A 22,355-nucleotide genomic window follows, 5' to 3' on the forward strand; every position below is an offset into this window, starting at 1 on the left:
AGGATCACCGTGAGTTCGAGGCCACCCCGAGACTACACAGTGAATTCCAGGTCAGCCTGAGCTATTGAGAGACCCTACCTCGAAAAACCACACACACATATTTGTTGAATGAGCAAAAGTATGTCTGTGCCTACCCTCCAAAGTGCTTCCCAGGTCACAGCTTCCACCCAAACGCCCCCCCCCCCCAAGAACACTCAAGGGGCAAACGGCCCACGTCTCTCCAGTTCCTTTTAGCGACCCCAGTTTTCCCTCCTGGGGTGGAAGAGACACTCAGGTCAAGAGCGGAAAGGACTAGGAGACCCAGATCGTGGTCAGAGGGGAGGGTTGGGGAAGCTATCACCGAGAGCCATAAAACGAAAAAGAAAGCCGGGGTGGGGTGGGGGGCGCGAAGAGAGAAAAAGAAAAGCTTCACGGAGCGAACGATCGAAAAGCTCCCTACCAAGTCAGGCTTTTGTTCCCTGAACCTAAGACTTTACCCGGCGGCGGGGCGGGCGAGCCGGGAGCGAGCGAGCGAGCGCCGAGCGGAGACGCGCGGCCATGGCTGCCGCGGCCGGGCAGGGGGGCCGGGGGGGCGGCGCGTGAGCGGGCGACGCGGGGCGGGAGGACTGCCGCGATGTGCCACTCGGCGCCTCCCCCGCCGGGCTCGGGCTGCGCGGTGGCCCGGCGGCCCTGGTAGCGGACGAGCGGCGCGGAGAGGGAGTCCGGCGCGCGCGAGTCTCATTGTTGGGGGGCGGGGGGGGGAGGAGAGCCCGTCGGGGCATGAGGGCGAGAGCACGGCGGGGGGGGCGGCCAGACAGAGCGAGCGAGGAGGAGGAGGAGGAGGACGCCGAGGAGGAGGAGGAGGAAGGAGGAGGAGGCAAAGAAAAGAAGCGGCGGCGGCGGCGGCGGCGGCGGCGGAGGAGGAGGAGGAGGAGGGGGCGAGGAGGCGCGCGGCCCCCCGCTCCCTCCCTCCCCCCCTGACCCCCGACCCCCGCCGGCCGGCCCCCCGCCCCAGCCCCGGAGGGAGCTCATGGGAGTATGAAGGAGATGGTAGGAGGCTGCTGCGTATGTTCGGACGAGAGGGGCTGGGCCGAGAACCCGCTGGTCTACTGCGATGGGCACGCGTGCAGCGTGGCCGTCCACCAAGGTACGGAGGGGAGGTGATCGGGCGCGGACGGGGGCGCGGGGAGGGAGGAGGAGGGAAGCGGCGGGACCCCGGTTGGGGGGGGGCGGCGCGCGTGGGGCGTCCCCCCTCTCCCCCGGCCGCGCCCTCCCGGGGTTCGCGCGCCCCTCCCCCACCCACCTGAAGGGAAGGGCGGCGTGGGGTTCGCTCGCTCGCTCTCGCTCTCTCTCTCTCTCCCCCCCCTCCACCTCCCGGTCCTGGAGGAGGACCGGGTCAGGCATTGTTTTCTTGCCTATTGTTCCAGTCCCGCGCCCCCCACCTCAAGTTGAGGGAGTTTAGGGGAGAGTGTCCAGGGAACCGGGAGAGAACTCCCCGTGCCCCGCGCCCGCCGGTTGTCCCGGCTGCCAGGGGAATGTTTACCTGCGAGGTGTCCCCTCCCGCCCGGTTATTTTGGTCCCGGCTCCCGGGAGGAAGAGGTCAAGGGAGGGGGGTCATTCTCCCCCTTCGCTTCCGGATACTGGGAGGAGCGGAATTGGGAAGGGAGGAGAAGGGTCCCAGGGGAGAAGGGACTCCTGAAATTCTCCAGGGAAGAGCTGAGCTTGGCCTGGGAGAGCGGTTGTGCAGGGGACCAGAATTGGAGGAGAAGGGAGGTTTGGAGTTTCCCCCAGCAGCACATGGCTCGGGAGTTAACTCCTTGAGGAATCTTGCCGAGGGCGCAGGCTGGCATCTCCCGCCTGTCTGGCACAGGCAGCCAGCGGGGGGCCCCCCTCCCCTTCCCGGGACAACCCTGTAATGTTGTGGCTGCCGGCTCTTCCCGCCACTCCTGTCTGTTACCTGCACTGCACCTGCCCTAGGCCTTGACTTTGACCTGTACCTGTGACAGGCAGCAGATGAGGTCCTTAGGACCCCCTCCCCCCACTTCCTTGCCTCATCTTACTGGCCCTTTAAGAAGTGCCCCCCCCATAACAACAAAACGTGTTACTATCATGACTGTTTCTTGTTCCTGATGCGGGGAACTGGACCAGGACAGAAGTTGGGAAACCGGTCCAGAAAAGAGTTGGTGGTTGTGGGGGTGGGGGGAGAGATGGAGGATATTCAAGTTTAAGGTCAAGGACTCGTGACTTTTTTGCCCCTGTTTGGAATGGTTGCTTGTGTGGCTGAAGGCTGGCTCTGTGCTTTTGGGCATTCTTTGCAGTCCGGGACCTATGGGAGCCCCCCTCCCCCCGCCCCGCCCGCTGGAACTAGCTGTAGTCTTTTAGAGTCCCACCCTTCCCCCAGTTACTCTGGGAAAAAGCCAGTGGCTGACAGCTTTGCTCAGTGACTCTCCTCCCCCACCCGTAGCTTGCTATGGCATCGTTCAGGTGCCAACGGGACCTTGGTTCTGCCGGAAATGTGAATCTCAGGAGCGAGCAGCCAGGGTGGTGAGTTCCAGATTCCCCACCTTTTATCTCCCCTTCCCCCACATCTGAGCATCTCCTGTGGTTAGGGGACTCAGAAGTTAGGGTGGGACTTAGCTGTCACCCATGACTTCCTGTTTCCTGCACACCTATCACTAGCTCCATCTCTCCCAAAGCTCATCCCTCATTCGCCCCCACCTCATGCTTGGGAGCTTTGATTTTTGTTTTTATTATGGAAAGCTTCTAAGATTACAGAATTATAGGGGCTCCAGTAATGACCCTCAGGTCACCGTCACTGAGTCTAGTAATTATGAACTCATGGCCAAGTCTCTTTCCTCTCCAGCCTACCCCCTCCCAGATCTCATGCCATCTTGGGCCCCTTTGGATATGTTCAGGGAGGGCTCAGCTCAGCTGATTTCCCCTAACTCCTGTGTCCCTTACATTGGCAGAGATGTGAGCTGTGCCCACACAAAGATGGGGCATTGAAGAGGACTGACAATGGAGGTGAGGGGGACCCAGAGGCCCTGCTGAGGTCAGCCAGGCCCCCTGATCAGGGCTGGAGTTGGAGGCTGGGTTTTATTGTTCTGATTGGCACTGGAATTTTTTGGGAAGGCCGTGGAGATAGATGGGACAGTCTATTGCCTTGTGTTGGAAGGGCTGGGGTCTTGGCTTTGTCATCCTGCTGAGTCTGGCCCCTACACTGCCCCAGGCTGGGCCCATGTGGTGTGTGCCCTCTACATCCCGGAGGTGCAGTTTGCCAACGTGCTCACCATGGAGCCCATTGTGCTGCAGTACGTGCCTCATGATCGCTTCAACAAGGTCAGCAGCCTCTGCAAGACCCCACACAGCCTCCTCTAACCAACTGTCCTGTGATGTTTCCATTGTGGCTTAATTCTACCTAATCCAATATTCTCAGGGGACTTAGTAGGTGGCTACCTATTACTGAAACACCTTTGTATTTACTTGTGTATTTGAGAGAGAGAGAATGGGCACACCAGGGTCTCTAGCCACTATAAATGAACTCCAGATGCATGCGCCACCTTGTACATCTGACTTTTATGTGGATACTGGGGAATTGAACCTGGGTCCTTAGGCTGCACAGGCAAGTGCCTTAACTGCTAAGACATCGTTCCCATCCCCTGAATTACCATTTGTGAATATACAAATATGTGCCCTGGAACTGGAATGGAAAAGTGGGCTCCCTTGTAGTAGCATAGCCAGAAGGTAATTTTTAGCTGGTAATGCATTCATGGGACACATTTTAGTGAGTGCTTTACTGTGAGACAGACCGGGTACAAGTACCACACACTCGGTGCTTGGCATTGATCAAGACAGATGTGCTGTGTGGCTAGTGGGACTCATATTCTTACGTGGAAGGCTTTAAGTAAATGCCGTGTGGACATAAGCGAGATGCCAGAATAGAGCATGCCTGGTGGGGCTCCCTGGAAGTAAGGCAGCCAAGGAAAGGGGCATTTAAACTGAGTGAGACCTGGGGCATGAGAAAGAGCCAGCATTTAGGATGGAGAGCCCCAGGTTCCAGGAAAATGCAATACATACCCAGAGGCCCAGCAGCAGGAGGATTGGGGAGCTTAGACCAACCCAGTTAACACTGTTGCTCCCCCTCCAATCTCACCAAGGACTGTACTGTCCAGCATAGCAGCTGCTGGTCACACCAAGATGCGGGAGCATGAGCACTCAGAATTTAGTTCCTCACTTAGTGTTTCCAGTGCTTTGATGGCTCGTGTGACTAGTGGCTACTGGCCTGGACCCTTCCCATCCCTGCAGGAAGTCCTGTTGGATAGCACTGATCTGGGATGATGGATGGGGGAGGATGGAATTGAGGGGAGGCCGGAGGATCCCCCCCCCCAGCAGGATTGGGCTCCCTGGAGGTGGGGACGATTGTGCTGTGTCCTGCAGACCTGTTACATCTGCGAGGAGCAGGGCCGGGAGAGCAAGGCAGCCTCGGGAGCCTGCATGACCTGTAACCGCCATGGCTGTCGACAGGCTTTCCATGTCACCTGGTGAGATCTCTGTCCCCAGTCACTGGGTGGGTTTGTCCTAACTGCTGTGTCTTGAGTGATGGTGGCAGTGCCATTTTTGGATGGTCTTGGGTCTGGGAGGGTGGGATGTGTGAGAGGCTGCTTTGCAGTGTGGCCACACCCTCCTCCCCCCTCTCCTCAGTGCCCAGATGGCAGGTCTACTGTGTGAGGAAGAAGTGCTGGAAGTGGACAATGTCAAGTACTGTGGCTACTGCAAATACCACTTTAGCAAGATGGTGAGTCCCACCTGCCAGCACGCCGTGGGTTTAGAGGCTGTGGGCTGCGGGACAAACCTGTGCCTGGTGCTGGGAGGTAAAAAGATCACAGTCCCTGCCCTTGAGGAGCTCTGCCTGTGCTGGGGAATGAATTGTAGTTTGAGGGGTGTGAGTCTGGCCGTCAGTCTGGGAGCCTTTTAACTGAGTAGTGTGGGAAGTACACAACAAACTCCTGATGTGCTTCTCCCACTGGCTAGAAATGAGCAGGCTGTGTTTTCCCCAGCTCGCAGACATAGAAACTAAGGCTCCCCAAGGTTCTATAGCTTATCTCATAGCTGGTGAGTGGGATTTGGAGCAAGCAGTTTGAGTGGAATGCCCTTTAGGCAGGGTTTGATGTGGACAGAGCCCATGCCAGCTGCAGGAGAGCAGAGCATTTGGGGGGGCTGGTGTTCCCTTGGTCCATGCTGGGCAGGTGTTGTCTCGTGGGTGGAGAGACCTACAGGTTCCTCAGGCTGAGAGCTATCTCCAGAACTAGGTTGTGGCTCAAGCTGAACCCTCCTTGCGCCCCTGCCCCCCCCCCCCTTTGGAAAGCTCCTAAGCAGGAGAGTAACATGAGCAGATTTGTGTTTTAGGCAGATTACCCTGGCAGCCACCATGAAGCTGGGGCGGAAGGGCCCAGGCTGGTGGCTGGGAGACAGCTGCGAGAAGCGGGGATGGAGGGGAGGAAGTTGGATGTAGGTGGGCCTGTGTAAACATGAGATGGCTAAGATGCAGAAGGTGAGGTGACATCAGAGCCAGGCTCCAGACGCTCACTGAGTGGGCAGTGGTGGACACCTGGGGGTACCACAAGGCAGTACAGCTGGCTTCTGTAGGTTGTGCACACATCCTGCTTCACCCCGGCCAGTCTTGGTTTGTGCCTGTTGCTCTGGTGTAATGATTAATAGTTCCCCCTTCCGTTTTTAGCAGTGTCCTGGTTTGGTCATAAATTAATGGTCCCAGTGCTTTCAGGGTTTGATGGTAACTAGGCACCTACTGAAGATACTCAGATTTGGTGGGAGGCAGATCCCTGGAAGGGTGGTAGGGTGGCCTGGGTTGTAAAGTTGGGCTCCCCACGTGTCCACAGTGTAGATTCGGTCTAGGTATGAAGGAGCCCTGGGAGAAGGGGTCTTGAGCTTGCTTGTTAGGGAGAAGCCAAGCCCAAACCAAGAGGCCTGAAATCACCTCTAGGCTTTGGGAATCAGGAGGTAGTTGGTGGCCTTAGAGAACAGCTGAAGTTTGCAATGGTGAAGCCATCAGGCCAGGCCCAGTGTTCACTACCCATGCACTCCAGTTCAGAAGAGGTCTGGGTGGAAAGGAAGTGCTTGGACCAAGAGAAGAGGAGGTGATAGCTGAAGAGAAGTGGGGCTCAGGAGGACCAAGTGCCCCCACCTCCCCACCCCCCACCCCTGTGGTTGAATCCGTACATTGACCAAGCCAGAGGGGAAGCTCTGGGATTTCCAGCTGGAGCAGAACATGGAGGATAGGAGGTTGCCTTAATGGTGGGCACAGGGCAAGTGAGACTGGCCCCAGGATCATGGACTTTCAGGAGGGTGTGGAAATTCCTTTTCAATCCCTCCCCCCCCCCCAGAAGACATCCCGGCATACCAGCGGGGCAGGTGGAGCAGGAGGAGGAACCGGCGGAGGTGGCGGCAGCGGCGGCAGCGGAGGTGGTGGCGGTGGCGGTGGCACCGGTGGCAGTGGTGGCAGCGGCACTGGTACAGCGGGGAGCGGCGGCAGCGGCAGCTTTCTCACTGGCCGAAGAAGCCGATCAGCCTCACCGTCCACCCAGCAGGAGAAGCACCCTACCCGCCATGAGAGGGGCCAGAAGAAGGTGGAGAAGGCCTTCCCTCCCGCTCACAATCCCCACCCCTTTCCCGAAGGTGCCAGGTCATAGAGCCTGCCCTCTCCCTAACTCCGAGGCCACCTGAGCACCAGGGATTGGGCTCTGCCTTCTCCGTATGTGTGGTTCCGCTGTGTTCTGTCCTTGACATGACAGTGTCCCCAACCCCAGACACGTGGCTCCACACATTTGCACACATCTCCTGTCTACCCCCCTTGTGTCCCATGCCCAGTATGCTTATCCTTCTGCAGTGCCGTGTTCCAGGGGGACACCCTCATGAGTGTGTGCTCCCGTGTGGTGTTCTGTCACTGGCACGATAATGGGACAGGCTATTTTTAGCAGGAGGGAGGATGAGGGGGAGGGGCTCTTGGCTCTCAGAAGATCTTGCCCGAGCCACTCCTGTCCAGCTGGAGTCCCCCATCCCTTCGTGGGAGAACACAGCTCTTACTGAGCCCCATCTCTGAGAGAGGGTTAGCTCCCCATGCCCACATGTCATGGTTATCCTCTGCCAAACAGACCCAGCACCAATATCTGGTCATCTTTCACTCACAGAGTCGAAAGGACAAGGAACGCCTTAAACAGAAGCACAAGAAGCGGCCTGAGTCCCCCTCCAGCATCCTTACCCCGCCTGTGGTCCCCACCGCTGACAAGGTACTGTTGCCACGATCAAGAGGGATGGTATGCTGGTCCAGGGATGGCAGTGGGAAGGGGACATAGTGTAAGGGCTCAGGGTGAGCCCAGGGCCTACCTAGACAAATGTCTTTTAGCTCTAGGTTAATGTCTCCTCCTACCCACACCTGAAGCTTAGAAGAGATCTGCCCTCCTGAGCCCCAGCCACCTTAAAGGGAGGGCTGGCACTCTACCTACTGGTTGCTAGATGTGCACAGCCATCTCTGTCCAGGCAGAGGGCCTCAGCAGTGGGCCTTTTGTCTTTAGAGAGCAGGAGCACAGCACTCAGGCCTGCTTTTGAGGTTCATGGCCCAGTCCTCTGGGATGGGATGAGGACCCCAGCTGTAGGATACCCAGAACCAGTTGTTTAACCTATTTCATGTAGGGTGGAGACAGGGGAGCAGACCCTGAACAGCACCCTGAAGTCTCTAGTCATCTTACCCTTCCCAGCAGGGATATGCCCTGGCAGCATGGGGATGAGCCACAGTCAGGGCCTGCCCTAGGCCAGGGAGTGTGGGTCCCCTGGAAAAAGTGTTCCTTCCTGTCCCATTACTGCCAGTCACCTCTGCTCCCTCACATGGTTGGCAGAGCTCTGGGCATCTTAGCAGGAGGCTCAGGTATCAGGTTTCCAGGGTGATGTTGCTGTGGCAACTGCCCCAGTAACCCTTCCTCTCCTGCTTCCCAGGGCTCACCTGGGAAAGCTGGTCCTCCACACTGTGACCTTTCCAGAAAGGTCTAGGAAGTCCCCCACTAACTGGGTGACCCTTAGACATGCTATATTCCATCCCCCCACCCATCCCAGCATTTCAATTACCCTTCCCCCCAGCCCTTATTTCATGGCTTTCCAACCACATCTGGCTCCCTTCAGAACTCCAGCTGCTGAAAAAGAACAAAGAAAAAGACAGAGACCAGGGCTCCGCCCAGGGAGGGGCCACTCGGGGTGGCTGTCCTTTCCCCACCCACCCTCCTCACTTTGTTCATCCAGCAGTTTGCTGAGTACCTGGCCTCCATCAAGAAGAAAAGCACCTTTCCTAATAGTAATAAGAGGCACAGATGTGTCTAGAGCCAGGGGGCAGAAGCAGTGCTTGGGGAGGGCTTCACTTAACCCTTAAAATACTCCTGTGTGGTAGGTGTTTTATGACCTCCATTTATAAAATAAGTGAGGAAGCTGAGGCCCAGAGAGTTAGTTAAATAATTAGTGTAAAAAAGCCAGGTATGGTGCACGCCTTTAATCCCAGCACTCGGGAGGATCACTGAGTTTAAGGCCACCCTGGGACTACATAGTGAATTCCAGGTCAGCCTGGGCTAGAGTGAGACCCTATCTTGGGGGGAAAAATTAGTCTAAAAGCACACAGCTAGTAAGTCAGGTTTTGCGCCTGAGCATTGTGGCTTGAGGGCCTGTGATGCTCACCAGCCACGATACAAACCTGTGGAATATTAGTAGCAGCCGCCGCTCTCAGGCCCATCGTTTATTGACACCCACCCCCCACCATGTCTCTGGCATGAAGTTCCTCCTAAATCCCAAGAATGCATAATTCGTCTCTAAGGACACTGAAGTTGAGCTGGGTTTGTAGGCCACACGCAACGCAGCATGATGGCAAGCGCCGAGCCCCCCTGGCTTCTCACAGCCCTGCTCTCCCAAGTGCCCTCTGGGGCCGCTGCACCTCAGACATGGGACGGCGCATTTCAGGGCAGGGTGGCAACTGCTGGTGTGGGCACAGGCTCACAGCGCTTTGGAAGCAAGTCAGTGCAGCTTGTTTTGCTGGATGTATGGAGAGGTTTCCTGAGAGTGGGGTGCGGAAGGGGGAGCAAGGACAAGTCACTCAGATGTCCAGCCAGACACTGGACTGAGGAGAGCCAGGTCACCAGCTTGTGGGGAGAGAGTGGTGGCAACTGGGGGGCCTAAAGCCAGGCTGGGCAGCCGGTATTGAGCCGCCTCTGTCCCCCGGTCAGGTCTCCTCTTCGGCTTCTTCCTCCTCCCACCATGAGCCCAGCACTCAGGAGACCTCCGACGGCAGCAGGGACTCCAAGGGGAAAAAGTCTTCCAGCCATAGCCTGAGTCATAAGGGGAAGAAACTGAGCAGTGGGAAAGGTGTGAGCAGTTTCACCTCTGCCTCTTCCTCCTCCTCCTCCTCCTCTGGGGGCCCCTTCCAGCCTGCAGGTGAGTATGGGCTCCTGGCGGAGGCTGGGAGCAGGCGCCTCCCACCCTGTGCTGTTATGACATGGCATTGGCCTGCTGTTCTGCATCTCATTTGCTTTTACAAACTGGTATGGGCTAAAGAGGGGTCCCCACCCATGCCTGCTCTCCCAGCCAGTCTTCTGCCTGCCTCTCTTGAACTGAGGCACTGCCCCCCACAATTCATCGTCCTCCAGTTTTGAGCTGCAAGGCTGTTTGAAAACACCAATATTCATGTTAGACCAGGTTGGCTCATGCCTGTAATCCCAGCACCTGGGAGCAAGAAGATGGCTTGAGTCTGAGGCCAGGCTTAGCTACAGAGTGAGGGGAACTCCCCCCACCCCGCCCAAAAAAAAAAAAAGACAACAAAAAGAAAGCATCAACATTAGTGTTAATCCTGCAGTCTAGTTACCCAGTGAGCTCAATGGTGGGAGTTGCTCTCCCCCCCGTGTTATCAGTAAAGTGGAGGGTGGAAATGCTCATCTCAGGACCTGGGCAGACAGAGCTGTGTCAGAACCCCAGGCTTTTCCATCCCCAGCCAGCGCTCTCCATGCTTACGGAGGAGGGACTGGGTCCAGCAGTGATTCCCTTCCTCTCTGCAGCAGGCTCATCCCTACAGAGCTCCCCCGACTTCTCCGCCTTCCCCAAACTGGAGCAGCCAGAGGATGACAAGCACTCCAAGCCCACGGCCACCACGCCGCCAGCTCCGATCTCCCCACCAGCCCCTGAGCCACCCAAGGCTGACCTCTTTGAACAGAAGGTGGTCTTCTCTGGCTTTGGGCCCATCATGCGCTTCTCTACCACCACCTCCAGCTCGAGCCGGACCCGGGCGCCCTCCCCTGGGGACTATAAGTCTCCCCATGTCTCAGTGTCTGGGACCTCAGCAGGCACCCACAAGCGGATGCCTGCACTGAGTGCCACCTTTGCACCTGCTGAGGAGACTCCGGAAACGGGCATGAAGGAGAAGAAGCACAAAGCCAGCAAGAGGAGTCGACATGGGCCAGGCCGTCCCAAGGGCAGCCGCAACAAGGAGGGGGCTGGAGGCCCTGCTGCCCCCTCCTTGCCTGGGGCCCATCTGGCTGGCTTTACTGCCACTGCAGCGTCACCCTTTTCTGGAGGGTCCTTGGTCAGCTCTGGCCTGGGAGGTCTGGCCTCCCGAACATTTGGGCCTTCCGGAAGTTTGCCCAGCCTGAGTCTGGAGTCCCCTCTGTTGGGAGCAGGTCAGTGACCCTTGGTGATGGAGGACATCTCAGGGCCCAGCAAGTTATGTCAGAGCAGGGGCATAAACTGTTCTCAAGGACATAGGTAAAGAATGGAGGTGCTGGGTGTGGTGGCGCATGCCTTTAATCCCAGAGGTAGAAGGATCATTGAGTTCGAGGTCACTCAGACTACAGAGTGAAAAGCCTGAGCTAGAGTGCGACCCTACTTGGGAAACAACAACAAAAAGATGGCAGTGACATTTACCTCCAGGGTTCTTACTCACATGTGTTCTGCATGGTTATGGGAGAGGTTAAATTGCCAGCAGGACTTACCAAGTTCTGGGAGGCATGTTAGGAGAGGAAGGAATTTCCTAGGCGGAGGCCAGGCAGTGTAGTAGCCTGGTGGGTGTGGCCAGAGCTGGGAGCATGCTTGCTCCCTGAGGAGCTGGCTGAATCACTGATGAGGAGTCTGGGCTGGATGGTGACTTCTCTGTCCTTGTGTCTATAGGCATCTACACCAGTAATAAAGACCCCATCTCCCATGGCAGTGGGATGTTGCGGGCTGTCTGCAGCACCCCACTCTCCTCCAGCCTGCTGGGGCCCCCAGGGACCTCAGCCCTGCCCCGCCTCAGTCGCTCCCCGTTCACCAGCACCCTCCCTTCCTCCTCAACTTCCATCTCCACCACTCAGGTAAGGCCTTGTTTATAGCTCTTCCGTCCCCAGGCAGGTGGGGAATAGAACCCCACACGGTTGTGCCCTAGATCCAAGAATAACCTCCAGGCTGGATCCTACTCTTCCCCCGCAGGTCTTTTCTCTGGCTGGCTCTACCTTCAGCCTCCCTTCTACCCACATCTTTGGAACCCCCATGGGTACTGTCAACCCCCTTCTCACCCAAGCCGAGAGCAGCCACACAGGTATTTGAGTTCCTGAGCCTATTTCACTTTCTTCCCAAAGTCCTGAGGGATGTGACTCCAGAAAGGCTGGTCGTCTCTTCTTCCTGGCTGTTGACAGGCTGCTCCAGACAAAACCTCACCTTACAAACTTCCCACCAGGACCTTTTCCACATGCAGTCAGTGAAGGGCAGTGGTCAGGGCAGTAACTTCTCTATCTCACTGAAGAGAAGTAATTTGCTCAAGGCAGTAGGTGGGGGATAGCAGAGCCAGATAACACCTGATCTGATACCAGCCCAGGGCTCTTACTTCTTTGCCACTTCATGAGCAGGGGTCAATGTCACTGAGGTCCCACCAGCAGGGCTTCCAGCTCTCCAGATGTTTAGGAGTTAAGGGTGGGTGCATGTGACAAGCTCTTCCCTCTCCATGGTAACTGGTGTAAAGATACCAACTGTCAGCTTTATGGGGCGGGGTTTAGCTGGAGGATGCCAGTCAGGTAAGCCTTTTTAAAGGAGTCAATTCCAATTTATTTCAAGACTAAACAGAGTAGGGTGATTATATTTTCCATAACCAGAGTGGGGTTCTGTGGTTTAACAGTTTTGCCATCTGACTTGGGAGTTTATACAGTCACACAAAGCTAATTATGATCATATAATTATTAAGGGTTTGTGCATTTCAGCTAAACTTACAACTAAACATATTTATGATCTTATTTTAATCCTAATTACCATCACCGCAGGGAGGCTGGTTACCAGTCCAAGGTTGGCACAGCAAGTTAGTGTCAGGCTCAGATTCAATCCAGGTTTGTCTCATCCTCAGATTTCTGTAACTGAGGCTCCCAGGAAAGAAACTGGGAGGCAGGAGCCCTGGAGAAAGGCACAGGAGCGTGCCCTAAAGGACCAAGCTCGGGCTCGTAGCCCTTTACCAGCATGAAGTGACATTCTGACATTGGGGGTCTTGAGGAAGAGAGTGGGCCCTGAGGCGGATGGCCCCCTCCACTGATCCATGTCTTCCTTTCTTCCCTAGAGCCAGACTTGGAGGACTGTAGCTTTCGGTGTCCAGGAACCTCTCCCCAGGAGAGTCTATCTTCCATGTGAGGGAGAGGGCAGTGACTTGGGGGAGGGCTTTGGAGCCAGGCTGGAAGGAGAAGCAGGCTGGGGACGGGGTGGCGATCCTTTAGGGAAGAAAGGGGGGGTGGAGTTGGGTGTTAGGTGAGTCTGAGCCGTTTCCCCTCTGGCCCCAGGTCCCCCATCAGCAGCCTCCCTGCGCTCTTTGACCAGACAGCTTCTGCACCATGCGCTGGCGTCCAGTTAGACCCTTCGGCTCCAGGAACGACTAATATGGAACAGCTGCTGGAGAAGCAGGGCGACGGGGAGGCTGGTGTCAACAGTGAGGAGGGGTGGCCTGGGGCTGGGGACCTGGGTTAGCCACCCCTCCTCCCTTTTCCCTAGGTTCCTAAACCTTTTTTTACTGGCCCATTGCCTCAGCCTTGCCTGTGTAGAGAGTTCTGGCCAGATTCCTCCGTGCCCTGCCTTTGGCCTTCTGCCTTTGGCCTTCTGAATCCCAATTTGCATTGACTTCTCATCTTCCAAGCTCTTGGAGCATCAGGCCCCGCCCCTGGTCCTCATACATACCTCTGGCCCCCAGATCTGCCCCTCAGCAGCCTCACTGAGGTATGGGGCTCTGGTACCCTCTAGGCCCTGTCCCTTCCTGCTGGCCTTGCTAATCTCTGGCGCCCTTGCCTTTCTCCAGTTGTGGAGATGCTGAAGGCACTGCACGCCCTGCAGAAGGAGAACCAGAGGCTGCAAGAGCAAATCCTGAGCCTGACAGCCAAGAAAGAGCGGCTGCAGATTCTCAACGTGCAGCTGTCCGTACCCTTCCCCGCCCTGCCTGCCGCCCTGCCTGCTACTAATGGCCCTGTCCCGGGGCCCTACAGCCTGCCTCCCCAAGGTGAGATTCCACCCAGCCCGGGAAGAGGGTTTCTCCCTGGTGGCTTGAACTGGACCCATCACTGCAGGCCCCAATCTCCTTCCTTCCCTCAGCTGGCAGCAGTGACTCCCTGAGCACCAGCAAGAGCCCTCCAGGGAAGAACAGCCTCGGACTGGACAACTCCCTGTCCACATCTTCCGAGGTGGGCACCATGAGGAGGGGAACAGGGGGGGAATGTGCAGAGTCAAGGGCCTAATGAACTCTACTACCCACCAGCTCTGTTTGAGGCTGACCAGTTGATGGATCCATTAATTTATGAGGGGTAGGGCCCCAGCTAAGCAACCAGTGAGCTAGAACCCTTGAAACTAAGTTAAGTCCAAGAAAACAGCAAAGGAGCTGTGCAAAGAGGAACTCATCAGAGGGCTGAGAGAGAGAGTCCGGGAAACCTTGAGGAAGACGTGTTGAAAAGAATTTGTGAAGGGTTTATTACAGCGCCGCACACACACTAATCCGTATGTAATTGGTGGCGGTTGGAGTAGCAGTTGCTATTGTTATGTTGTGGTTATTATTGGAGTCAAACAAACTTGAGTGCTTGTTCTCTCTCAGCCACTCATTCATGAACTGAGTGACTTGGGCAATCATCATCATAAAAATAACAATTTGAAAGCTTGCCCTGAAGCTTACAAGGCAAAGGTTTCTTTAGTTTTCATCGTGACCTTGTGGAAGGACAGTGCTGTCACTCAGGTTACAAGTGTGTGGACCAAGACAGAAACGGTGACCCCTCCCCTCAAGACCACTCCAGCATTTGAGTTACGGACGTGGGATTTGAACCTGAGCCTCTCTAGCTTTACTGCTCTTGACTGCAGCGTTCCTTAGCCTAAGAACCAATGGCTTTGCCCATAAAATGGAAGTGAATCGTAGGGTTGTACAAGTCAAGCACTAACCCCTGGATCTGGTTCCCTGGAAGGTCACTGCCAGTGCCTTGTGATGAAGGCAGGATGACAAGGGGTGCTGGGCCTCGGGAAGTGGTCAGTGAATATGACCTAGGAAGACCAGATTCTTAGCTTTCATCCCTGTGCCTTCGGGCTGAGGGGTGGGTAGGGTGCTGTGCTCTGTTGCGATGCTGGTGGATGCTGGGCTGGGGGCCAGGAAGGCCATGCTGGCCCTCTGTCCTCTGACCCCTCCCTCCCCCTCCCTCCCCAGGACCCGCACTCAGGCTGCCCGAGCCGCAGCAGCTCTTCGCTGTCCTTCCACAGCACGCCCCCACCGCTGCCCCTGCTCCAGCAGAGCCCTGCCGCTCTGCCCCTGGCCCTGCCTGGGGCCCCTGCCCCGCTCCCGCCCCAGCCGCAGAATGGGTTGGGCCGGGCACCTGGGGCCGCAGGGCTGGGGGCCATGCCCATGGCTGAGGGGCTGTTAGGTGGGCTGGCGGGCAGCGGGGGCCTGCCCCTCAATGGCCTCCTGGGGGGGTTGAATGGGGCTGCGGCTCCCAGTCCTGCGGGCTTGAGCCAGGCTGGTGGGGCCCCCACGCTGCAGCTGCCAGCTTGTCTCAACAGGTGAGGGAGAGCTCAGCCCTGGGCAAGGGGACGGGAGGCTGGCTCTGGGAGGGACCCCCCCAAAGCACCCCAACTCCTCCCTCAAAAGTAAAATGTCCTCTGGCCCTGCAGGGTTTATAGTCCTACTCACGTGTTAGCTCGAGGGACTCCCCAGACTGTTAAGTCTGTGTCCGCACAGGAGCAGTCCAGGGACAAGTCGAATTATCCCTTACCCTAGGTCGTCCTTCTGGGCTGTTCCTCCTCACCTGTGTCCTTCCCACCTCATTTTCTAACATGGCACTTGCCTGCACCTCCCTGTCTTCTCCACACCGGGGTCTGAGGGAATCTGGGAGGCCCGGGGATGGAGCCCCTCCCCGGCACCTCCCCACGCTCTGTGTCGTCCCTGCCTCAGCCTGACGGAGCAGCAGAGACACCTCCTTCAGCAGCAAGAACAGCAGCTCCAGCAGCTGCAGCAGCTCCTTGCCTCGCCACAGCTGACCCCGGTGAGTACCTCCCTCTCCGGCCACCCTCTCCCAGCTCTCTGAGGAGGTGGCCAGCTAGGGAGGGGCTTCAGGCCGCTGGGATTCATCCTCTGGGATGAGTGACAAGGAGCCTGCTGTCAGGGTCTCCTGGGCATTGATGAAGGAGACTGGTGAGGCTGTGGCAGATGGCGGGCCAGTAACTTAACATTTCCATCCCTGTTAGGAGGATATTTGGGGGACTTCAAGAGTCTCAGTGGGAAGGTGTCTGAGCAGGTGAAATACCCAACCAGAGCAGCTTCTCTTGGGTTGGGCTCCTTTGTTGGCCTCTGCTAAGATTTTCTTTGGAGGAAAGAGGAAAATTTTACCTTTTAGATTTGACAGAATTGGGCTAGGGGTATAGTTTAGTGGTAGAGCTGTGCCAAACCTGTGCAAGGCCCTGGGTTAAAAAAAATGCTGGGTATGATGATGCATGTGTGTCACACCAACACGTGTGGGATGGCTAGTGTAGGAGGATGGCCATGAGTTCACGGCTAGTCTGGACTTTATAGTGAGTTCCAGGCCAGTCAGGCTAAAGAGAGAGATCCTGCCCCAAAAAGTGGAAGTTGAAAGCCAGGTGTGGTGGCACATGCCATTAATCCCAGCACTAGGGAGGCAGAGGTAGAATTGCCATGAGTTTGAGGCCACCCTGAGACTACATAGTGAACTCCAGGTCAGCCTGGGCTAGAGTGAGACCCTACCTCAAAAAACCAAAGGTGGGGGGAAGGAAGTTGAGAAAATAGGAAGAGTAAATAAACATTTTCACATAAAGGAAACAGAACTGGCCAGGCATGATGGTGCACACCTGCGCTCTGGAGGCAGAGGTGGGAGCCTGTTTTTGTTTTGATGGTAGAGGCTTCATTCTAGCCCAGGTTGACCTGGAATTCACTACCTAGTCTCAGTGTAGCCTGAAACTAATGGAGATACTCCTACCTCTGCCTCCAGAGTGTTAGGATTAAAGGTGTGTGCCACTATGCCCAGAAGGAGCAAGGTTTCTTAAAGTAAACTTCGATGTATTAGTTTGTATGGGTGTGTATGGTATTTTGCCTTCGCATTGCTTGGACAAAACACTTGCCCAAAAGCGACTCACGGGAGGAAGGGGTCTGCTTTGGTTTACAGTCTTGGGGGAAGCTACAGCATGGTGGGGAAAGGATGGTAGAATGGTGGTGGCTGGACATCTCTTCTTGTCACAGCAGCTGGCAGGAAGCAGTAAGAAAGCTCTGCCATAATATGCCAAAGCCTGCCTCCAGCAAGGCTCCACCTCCCAAATTGTCATCAGCTGGGAAACAAGCATTCAGAACACATGAGTTTATGGGGGTCATTTGATTCAGACCACCACAGTGTGTGGATGCCATGGCATTGATCCTCACTTTGAGATAGGGCTCTCTCTTTTAAACAATTTTTTTAAATTTTATTTTTATCGGCAAGAGAGAGAATTGGCATGCCAGGGCCCCCGCTGCTGCAGTAGAACTCCAGATGTGTGTGCCACCTTTTGCGCTTGTGTCACAGTGCGACTGGCTTACATGGGACCTGGAGAGTTGAACATGAGTCCTTAGGATTCACAGGCAAGAGCCTTCACCATTCAGCCATCTCTCCAGCCCCCCTTAAAAAGAACTTTGTTATTTATTTATTTACTTGTGAGAGATAGAAGGAGGCAGTGAGAGGGAGAGAGAATGGACGCGCCAGGGCTTCCACCCACTGCAGACAAACTCCAGATGCATGTGCCCCCTTGTGCATCTGGCTAATGTGGGTCCTGGGGAATCGAATTGAGGTCCTTTGTCTTTGCAGGCAAACACCTTAACCACTAAGCCATTTCTCCAGCCCTTTTCATTTATTTTATTTATTATTATTATTGTTTTGGTTTTTCGAGGTACGGTCTCACAGTAGCTTAGGCTGACCTGGAATTCATTGTGTATTCTCAGCCTCAAACTCACGGTGATCCTCCTAAGTGCTGGGATTAAAGGTTTGCGTCACCACACCTGGCTCCAGCCCTTTTAAAAAAAACATTCTATGTGTTTGAGAGAGAGAAAGAGAAGAAAAAAGTAGAGAGAGAGAGAATGGACATGCCAAGACCTGTAGCCACTGCAAATGAACTCCAGAGGCATGTGCCACCTTGTGCATCTGGCTTTATGTTGGTACTAGGGAATAGGACCTGGGTCCTTTAGTTTTGCAGGCAAGTATCTTAATTGATAAGCCATCTCTCCAGCTCAAGGTCTTTTTAAAAAAATTAACTAATTTTTTTGAGGTAGAGTCTCTAGCTCAGGCTGGTTTGGAATTCACTAGGTAGTTTCAGGGTGGCCTTGAACTCATGGCCATACTCCTACCTCTGCCTCCCAAGTGCTGGGATTAAAGACATGCGCCACCACACCCAGCCTTTTTTTTTTTTTTTTTTGCTGCTGTGAGTGCCAAACCAGCTGGCTTTTGAGTTCCAGAATTTTCCTTGTTCCTCCTCCCATTAGTGTAGGTGTATAGGATCCCAGACCTGAGCGCCACACTTGGCTTTACATGGACTCTGGGGATCTGAACTCTAGTTGTTAGGCCACTGAGACATTCCCCTAGCCCCTTATTTATTTATTTATTTATTTATTTATTTATTTATTTATTTATTTATTTTTAATTTACTTTTATTTGCTTATGTGAAAGAGAAAGAGGCAGATAGAGAGAGTGGGTGCACCAGGACCTCCTGGCCACTGCAGATGAACTCTAGATACATGCACCACCTTGTTCATCTGGTTTATGTGGGTCCTGGGGGAATCCAACCTAGGTCCTTTGGCTTTGCAGGCAGATGCCTTAACCACTGAGCCATCTGTCCAGCCTTAATTTGTTTTTTGAAACACTTAGAATGTTTTTGCCTATTCAAGTGAAAATAAACAAGTCTTTAATTTGAGGAGAAAAAAAGGCCAGATGTGGTGTTATACATGTGCAGTCACAGCACTTGGAAGTTGGAGGTAGGAGGAAGGAGAATCAGAAGTTCTAGGCCATCTTTGTCTACATAACAAGTTGGAGGCTTGTCAGCCTAGGTTCTATGAAATCCTCTCTCAAAAACAAACACTATTTTTTCAAAATAAAGATTTATTTTATTCATTTATTTGAGAGAGAATGGGTGCATCAGAATCTCCAGCCACTACAAAGGAATTCCAGATGCATGTGCCCCATTGTGCATCTGGCTTACATGGGTCCTGGAGAATCAGACCTGGGTCCTTAGGCTTCTCGGCCTTAACTGCTAAGCCATCCCTTCAGCCCAAAGTCGTGGGGAGGGAGTAGGAAGCTGTTTAGTGTTTTTCAATTTGGCGTGATACCACCTGGACCATTTATCATTGTCCTAGAGACCAAGGACTTGATTCGGTGCGTGGGGCCACATGCTAACTACTTGCATTGGCCCAGGGTGCTCAGTTGGCAGACACTGACCCAACAGTGTGCTGCTATTTTCTTGCCCAGATGACAGACTAAGGCCCAAAGTGGAAAGGTACAGACAGAACTTTGACAATCTCCCCATTGTCAGGCCTCAAGGTTCCAGCGTCATGGGGCAAGGCCCAGGCCAGGCAGGGGGAGGCAGGCTTGGGAGGGACTGCAGCAGCCTGCAGCCAACGCAGCCTGTCCCCCTTAGGAGCACCAGACTGTGGTCTACCAGATGATCCAGCAGATCCAGCAGAAGCGGGAGCTGCAGCGGCTGCAGATGGCTGGGAGCTCCCAGCTGCCCATGGCCAGCCTGTTGGCAGGAAGCTCTACCCCACTGCTGTCTGCGGGCAACCCTGGCCTGCTGCCCACGGCGTCAGCCCCGCCCTTGCTGCCCGCTGGAGCCCTGGTGGCCCCCTCGCTCAGCAGCAACCCAAGTCTCATGGCTGCGGCAGCAGCAGCAGCAGCGGTAGCAGCAGCGGGTGGGCCTCCAGTCCTCACTGCTCAGACCAACCCGTTCCTCAGCCTTCCAGGGGCAGATGCCAGTGGGAATGGCCCCAAAGGAGGGGTGAGTAAGGAGCCTGGGGTCTTCCTGTCCCCCTTCTATGGGATGGGCAAAGGTGGGTGCTTGCAGGAACATCATCAGATGCATCCTCATGGGGAGGCAGCAACTCCTAGGTCAGCCCTGCTTCAGACCCTGGGGCCCTTGCTCTGCAGAGCCTGTGCCAATAGTAAAAGAGTTAATTAGAAAACAGCCTTCTGCTGGGACGACCAATTAGAAAGGGCCATTTCCTTTTCTAGCAGATGAGTTAGAGAAAAATGACCACCGGGTGGGCCAGTGAAGAAGGGAGGGCCACCACTCTTCGGAAGGTTCAACTTGGGCAGTCAGATTTGCCTGACACATGTTCATCAACTTTCCCACCCCCTTATGCTGACCCCAGGCAAAGGCTTAGTCACCTTGTCTTCTGCACCTAAAGCAGGTGTTTTTTTTTTTTGTCCCAAGACAGTGGTTTTAACTGGGCATTAAGGCCAGATGCCTCCAAAACGCGCAGCCTTCCTTTCTCTTTCCAGACCGCTGACAAAGGAGCCTCAGCCAGCCAGGAAAAAGGCTAACTCCATCATTCCCCTGCTGACCCCTACATGGCTAAGGGGACTTGCCTGGAGCCGGCACCTGGGCCTAGACACTGGAGAGCCCGGCCCAGAGCCTGTGCTGATCCCAAGGGAGTCTGTTGGGGAGCTCCCAGTGCCAGGGAGAGACTCAAGGGTATTCCTTCCATCCAGCCCTTCCTTCTCCACACCATTGCTGGGTGGATAGGCTCCAAGCCTTCCTAGGAGCCCCCACCCTCAGCAGATGTCTTAGGGGCCTCCCAGTGAGCAGAGTGGGCCATGGCATATGTGGGAAGTCGATCAGACCTGCCACATAAAATGGATCAGCACTTGAATGGGGAAAATGGGAACGGGCCCTGGGCCTGGCCCTGTGAGGAAATCCTTTATGGAAGAAGGGCTGGCCCCACTTGACCTTCAGTTTCTTCCCATCCTGGGCAGATGGCAGAAGGGATCCCTTTTGACTGTTACTCACCGTCCCTTCCCCCATGAAGGGTCACAAGCTGAGCTTGTAAAAGCCCACAGATATGGGTGGCTGAGGACGAGCAGGACAGTAACCCTTTGGGTCCCATGATGAGGCTCGTGGGGAGGCCCGTGCCATCCTTGGTGCCCTGCCCCTTTTTGCACTATTGGCTTGAGGAGTGCCGAGGGTGGGGAGAGGGAGCTGCCTGACTCCACAGAGCGTGAGTGTGTGTGTGTGTGTGTGTGTGTGTGTGCGCGCGCATGTGTGTCTGTGCGCGCGCGTGTGTGTGTGTGTGTGTGTCAGCGTGTTGTGTGCATCTGTGTCTGTCTGTCTCTTCCCCTGGTCCTGGGGGCAGCCAAGGGCAGGGATAGGAGCAGTGGTCAGCACCAGAGTGGGAGCTCCTAGCTCTTGAACCCTTCCCACCTCACCAACTCTGGTCCCTTTCCAGGGCATGAATGGTTAACACAAACCAGAACACAGTACTCCACTAATGGAGAGTCCCCGGGGGCTGGGGGCTCTGAATCAGGGTAATATCTTGCCTTCCCTCCCCCAGATCCTACTTGGTCTCAGGACCCTTTAGGGCCCCTCCTCTCCTTAGTAGATCTATCCTTCTTCCTTGGCACAGGGGGCTGGGGGAAGGGATAAAGTGTCTCTTCTTTTAGTAAAAGTCTCCCAGAAGTAGCCAGCCTGCCTCCTGCACCCCGCCCCACCAACTAGGGGAGCCACTTAAGCTAACGACTGTCCCTCCACCCACCAGCTATTTTCTGGGATGTAGTGGGTGGCCGAGTCCCTGTCTGCTGAGGGCCTTTATCAGAAAGGCTGAATGTGACCTGGATGGAGAGTGGGGCAGAGGTCTGCGTTCCTCTCCCTGCGTTCCTCGGCCGCTGGGGCCGGCTCCGGGGCTGGGGGTCGGTCCCGCCTTCCTTGACGCTCACGCCTGTCAGTCTCTTGCATGTGTGCTTTCTGGTGTGTGTTTCTGTTTGGGTTTTTGTTGTCGTTGGGATTTTTGTTGTTTTTTTAAATAAAGAGAAGATGTGTATATTTTTGGCAATGACAGAAACGTAGTGCAGATATATTTTTGCCTGTGCTGCTCAACTGTTTTTTTCTGATATGGAAAATAATATTAATATTCCTGTTGATAAGACTTTGTAAGATGTTAGGGAGCTAATAATGGGCAGGATGGGTGGGAATCTTCCCAAGCAAATTCTTAGGCACTTGCAAGGGCTTGGGGCACAGTTGTGATGACCTCAGAAGTACTCATTTTTATTTTATATTATTTTTTGGGTTAATGCTAAGTATTGGAAAGACATGCTAGAACTCAGCATTTTAATTCATCTCCATCTATTAAGCTCTTTAACTCCCTGCCCCCAAGCCACTGAAAAGCAAAATAACCTTCAGATTCTTAGCAGAGTGGCTCATCCACACCCACACCCTTGCCTGAGGCTGCCTGCTCAGAACCTAGTGGCTTCTAATGACGGGGAAGGGCCTCTCGCCAGGCTGCTGTGTGGAGTGGAGCCCGCTCAGCGAAATGGAACCCAAGCTCCTCAGCACAGCTCTGTCCTCCGGCCCAGCCAGTCCCCTTGATGTCTGGCACTCTGCTGTCCACCTTTTCCAAGTCCTTTCCATTCTCCAGGCTGGGGTGCCCTGGCTAGGAGCAAGGTTCCATCTGTGAAGGGTCTTGGACTAGGCAGGGATCGGCGCTGCTCCCAGCCCTGGGCCATGAGTGAAATACTTCTGGGGTGGGGGGGTGCTGCTTCAGGAAAGCCAAGAAGGTCCTCAGGAGGGAGTAGGATGCCAAGGCAGGAGGATGGCCACAATGACCTCATAACCCTTGCACTCACACTTCA

The 22,355-nt window shown here is 55.1% G+C and overlaps 1 protein-coding gene across 5 annotated transcripts; it reads left to right on the forward strand.

The window, feature by feature from the left end:
- The first annotated feature begins 978 nt into the window (after positions 1 to 978).
- On the forward strand, positions 979 to 20,768 carry Mllt6 (MLLT6, PHD finger containing). 5 transcript variants are annotated; one of them, XM_045158962.1, is made up of 20 exons: positions 979 to 1,126; positions 2,444 to 2,523; positions 2,949 to 3,003; positions 3,209 to 3,318; positions 4,417 to 4,520; positions 4,681 to 4,774; positions 6,381 to 6,623; positions 7,185 to 7,283; positions 9,255 to 9,462; positions 10,080 to 10,697; positions 11,185 to 11,366; positions 11,482 to 11,590; positions 12,593 to 12,659; positions 12,810 to 12,955; positions 13,319 to 13,516; positions 13,609 to 13,697; positions 14,699 to 15,048; positions 15,440 to 15,530; positions 19,153 to 19,509; positions 20,013 to 20,768. In XM_045158962.1, the coding sequence occupies exons 1-20, from the start codon at positions 1,018 to 1,020 to the stop codon at positions 20,052 to 20,054; spliced, it is 3,351 nt and encodes a 1,116-aa protein (XP_045014897.1). In that variant the 5' UTR covers positions 979 to 1,017; the 3' UTR covers positions 20,055 to 20,768. The 5 variants fall into 5 exon arrangements, with proteins under 5 accessions (XP_045014897.1, XP_045014898.1, XP_045014900.1 ...); XM_045158963.1 differs by having other exon boundaries at positions 10,083 to 10,697; XM_045158965.1 differs by having other exon boundaries at positions 9,255 to 9,393.
- Positions 20,769 to 22,355: the final 1,587 nt, after the last annotated feature.

The sequence above is a fragment of the Jaculus jaculus genome, chromosome 9 (assembly GCF_020740685.1).
Source record: "Jaculus jaculus isolate mJacJac1 chromosome 9, mJacJac1.mat.Y.cur, whole genome shotgun sequence".
In the NCBI taxonomy this organism is placed as follows: domain Eukaryota; kingdom Metazoa; phylum Chordata; class Mammalia; order Rodentia; family Dipodidae; genus Jaculus; species Jaculus jaculus.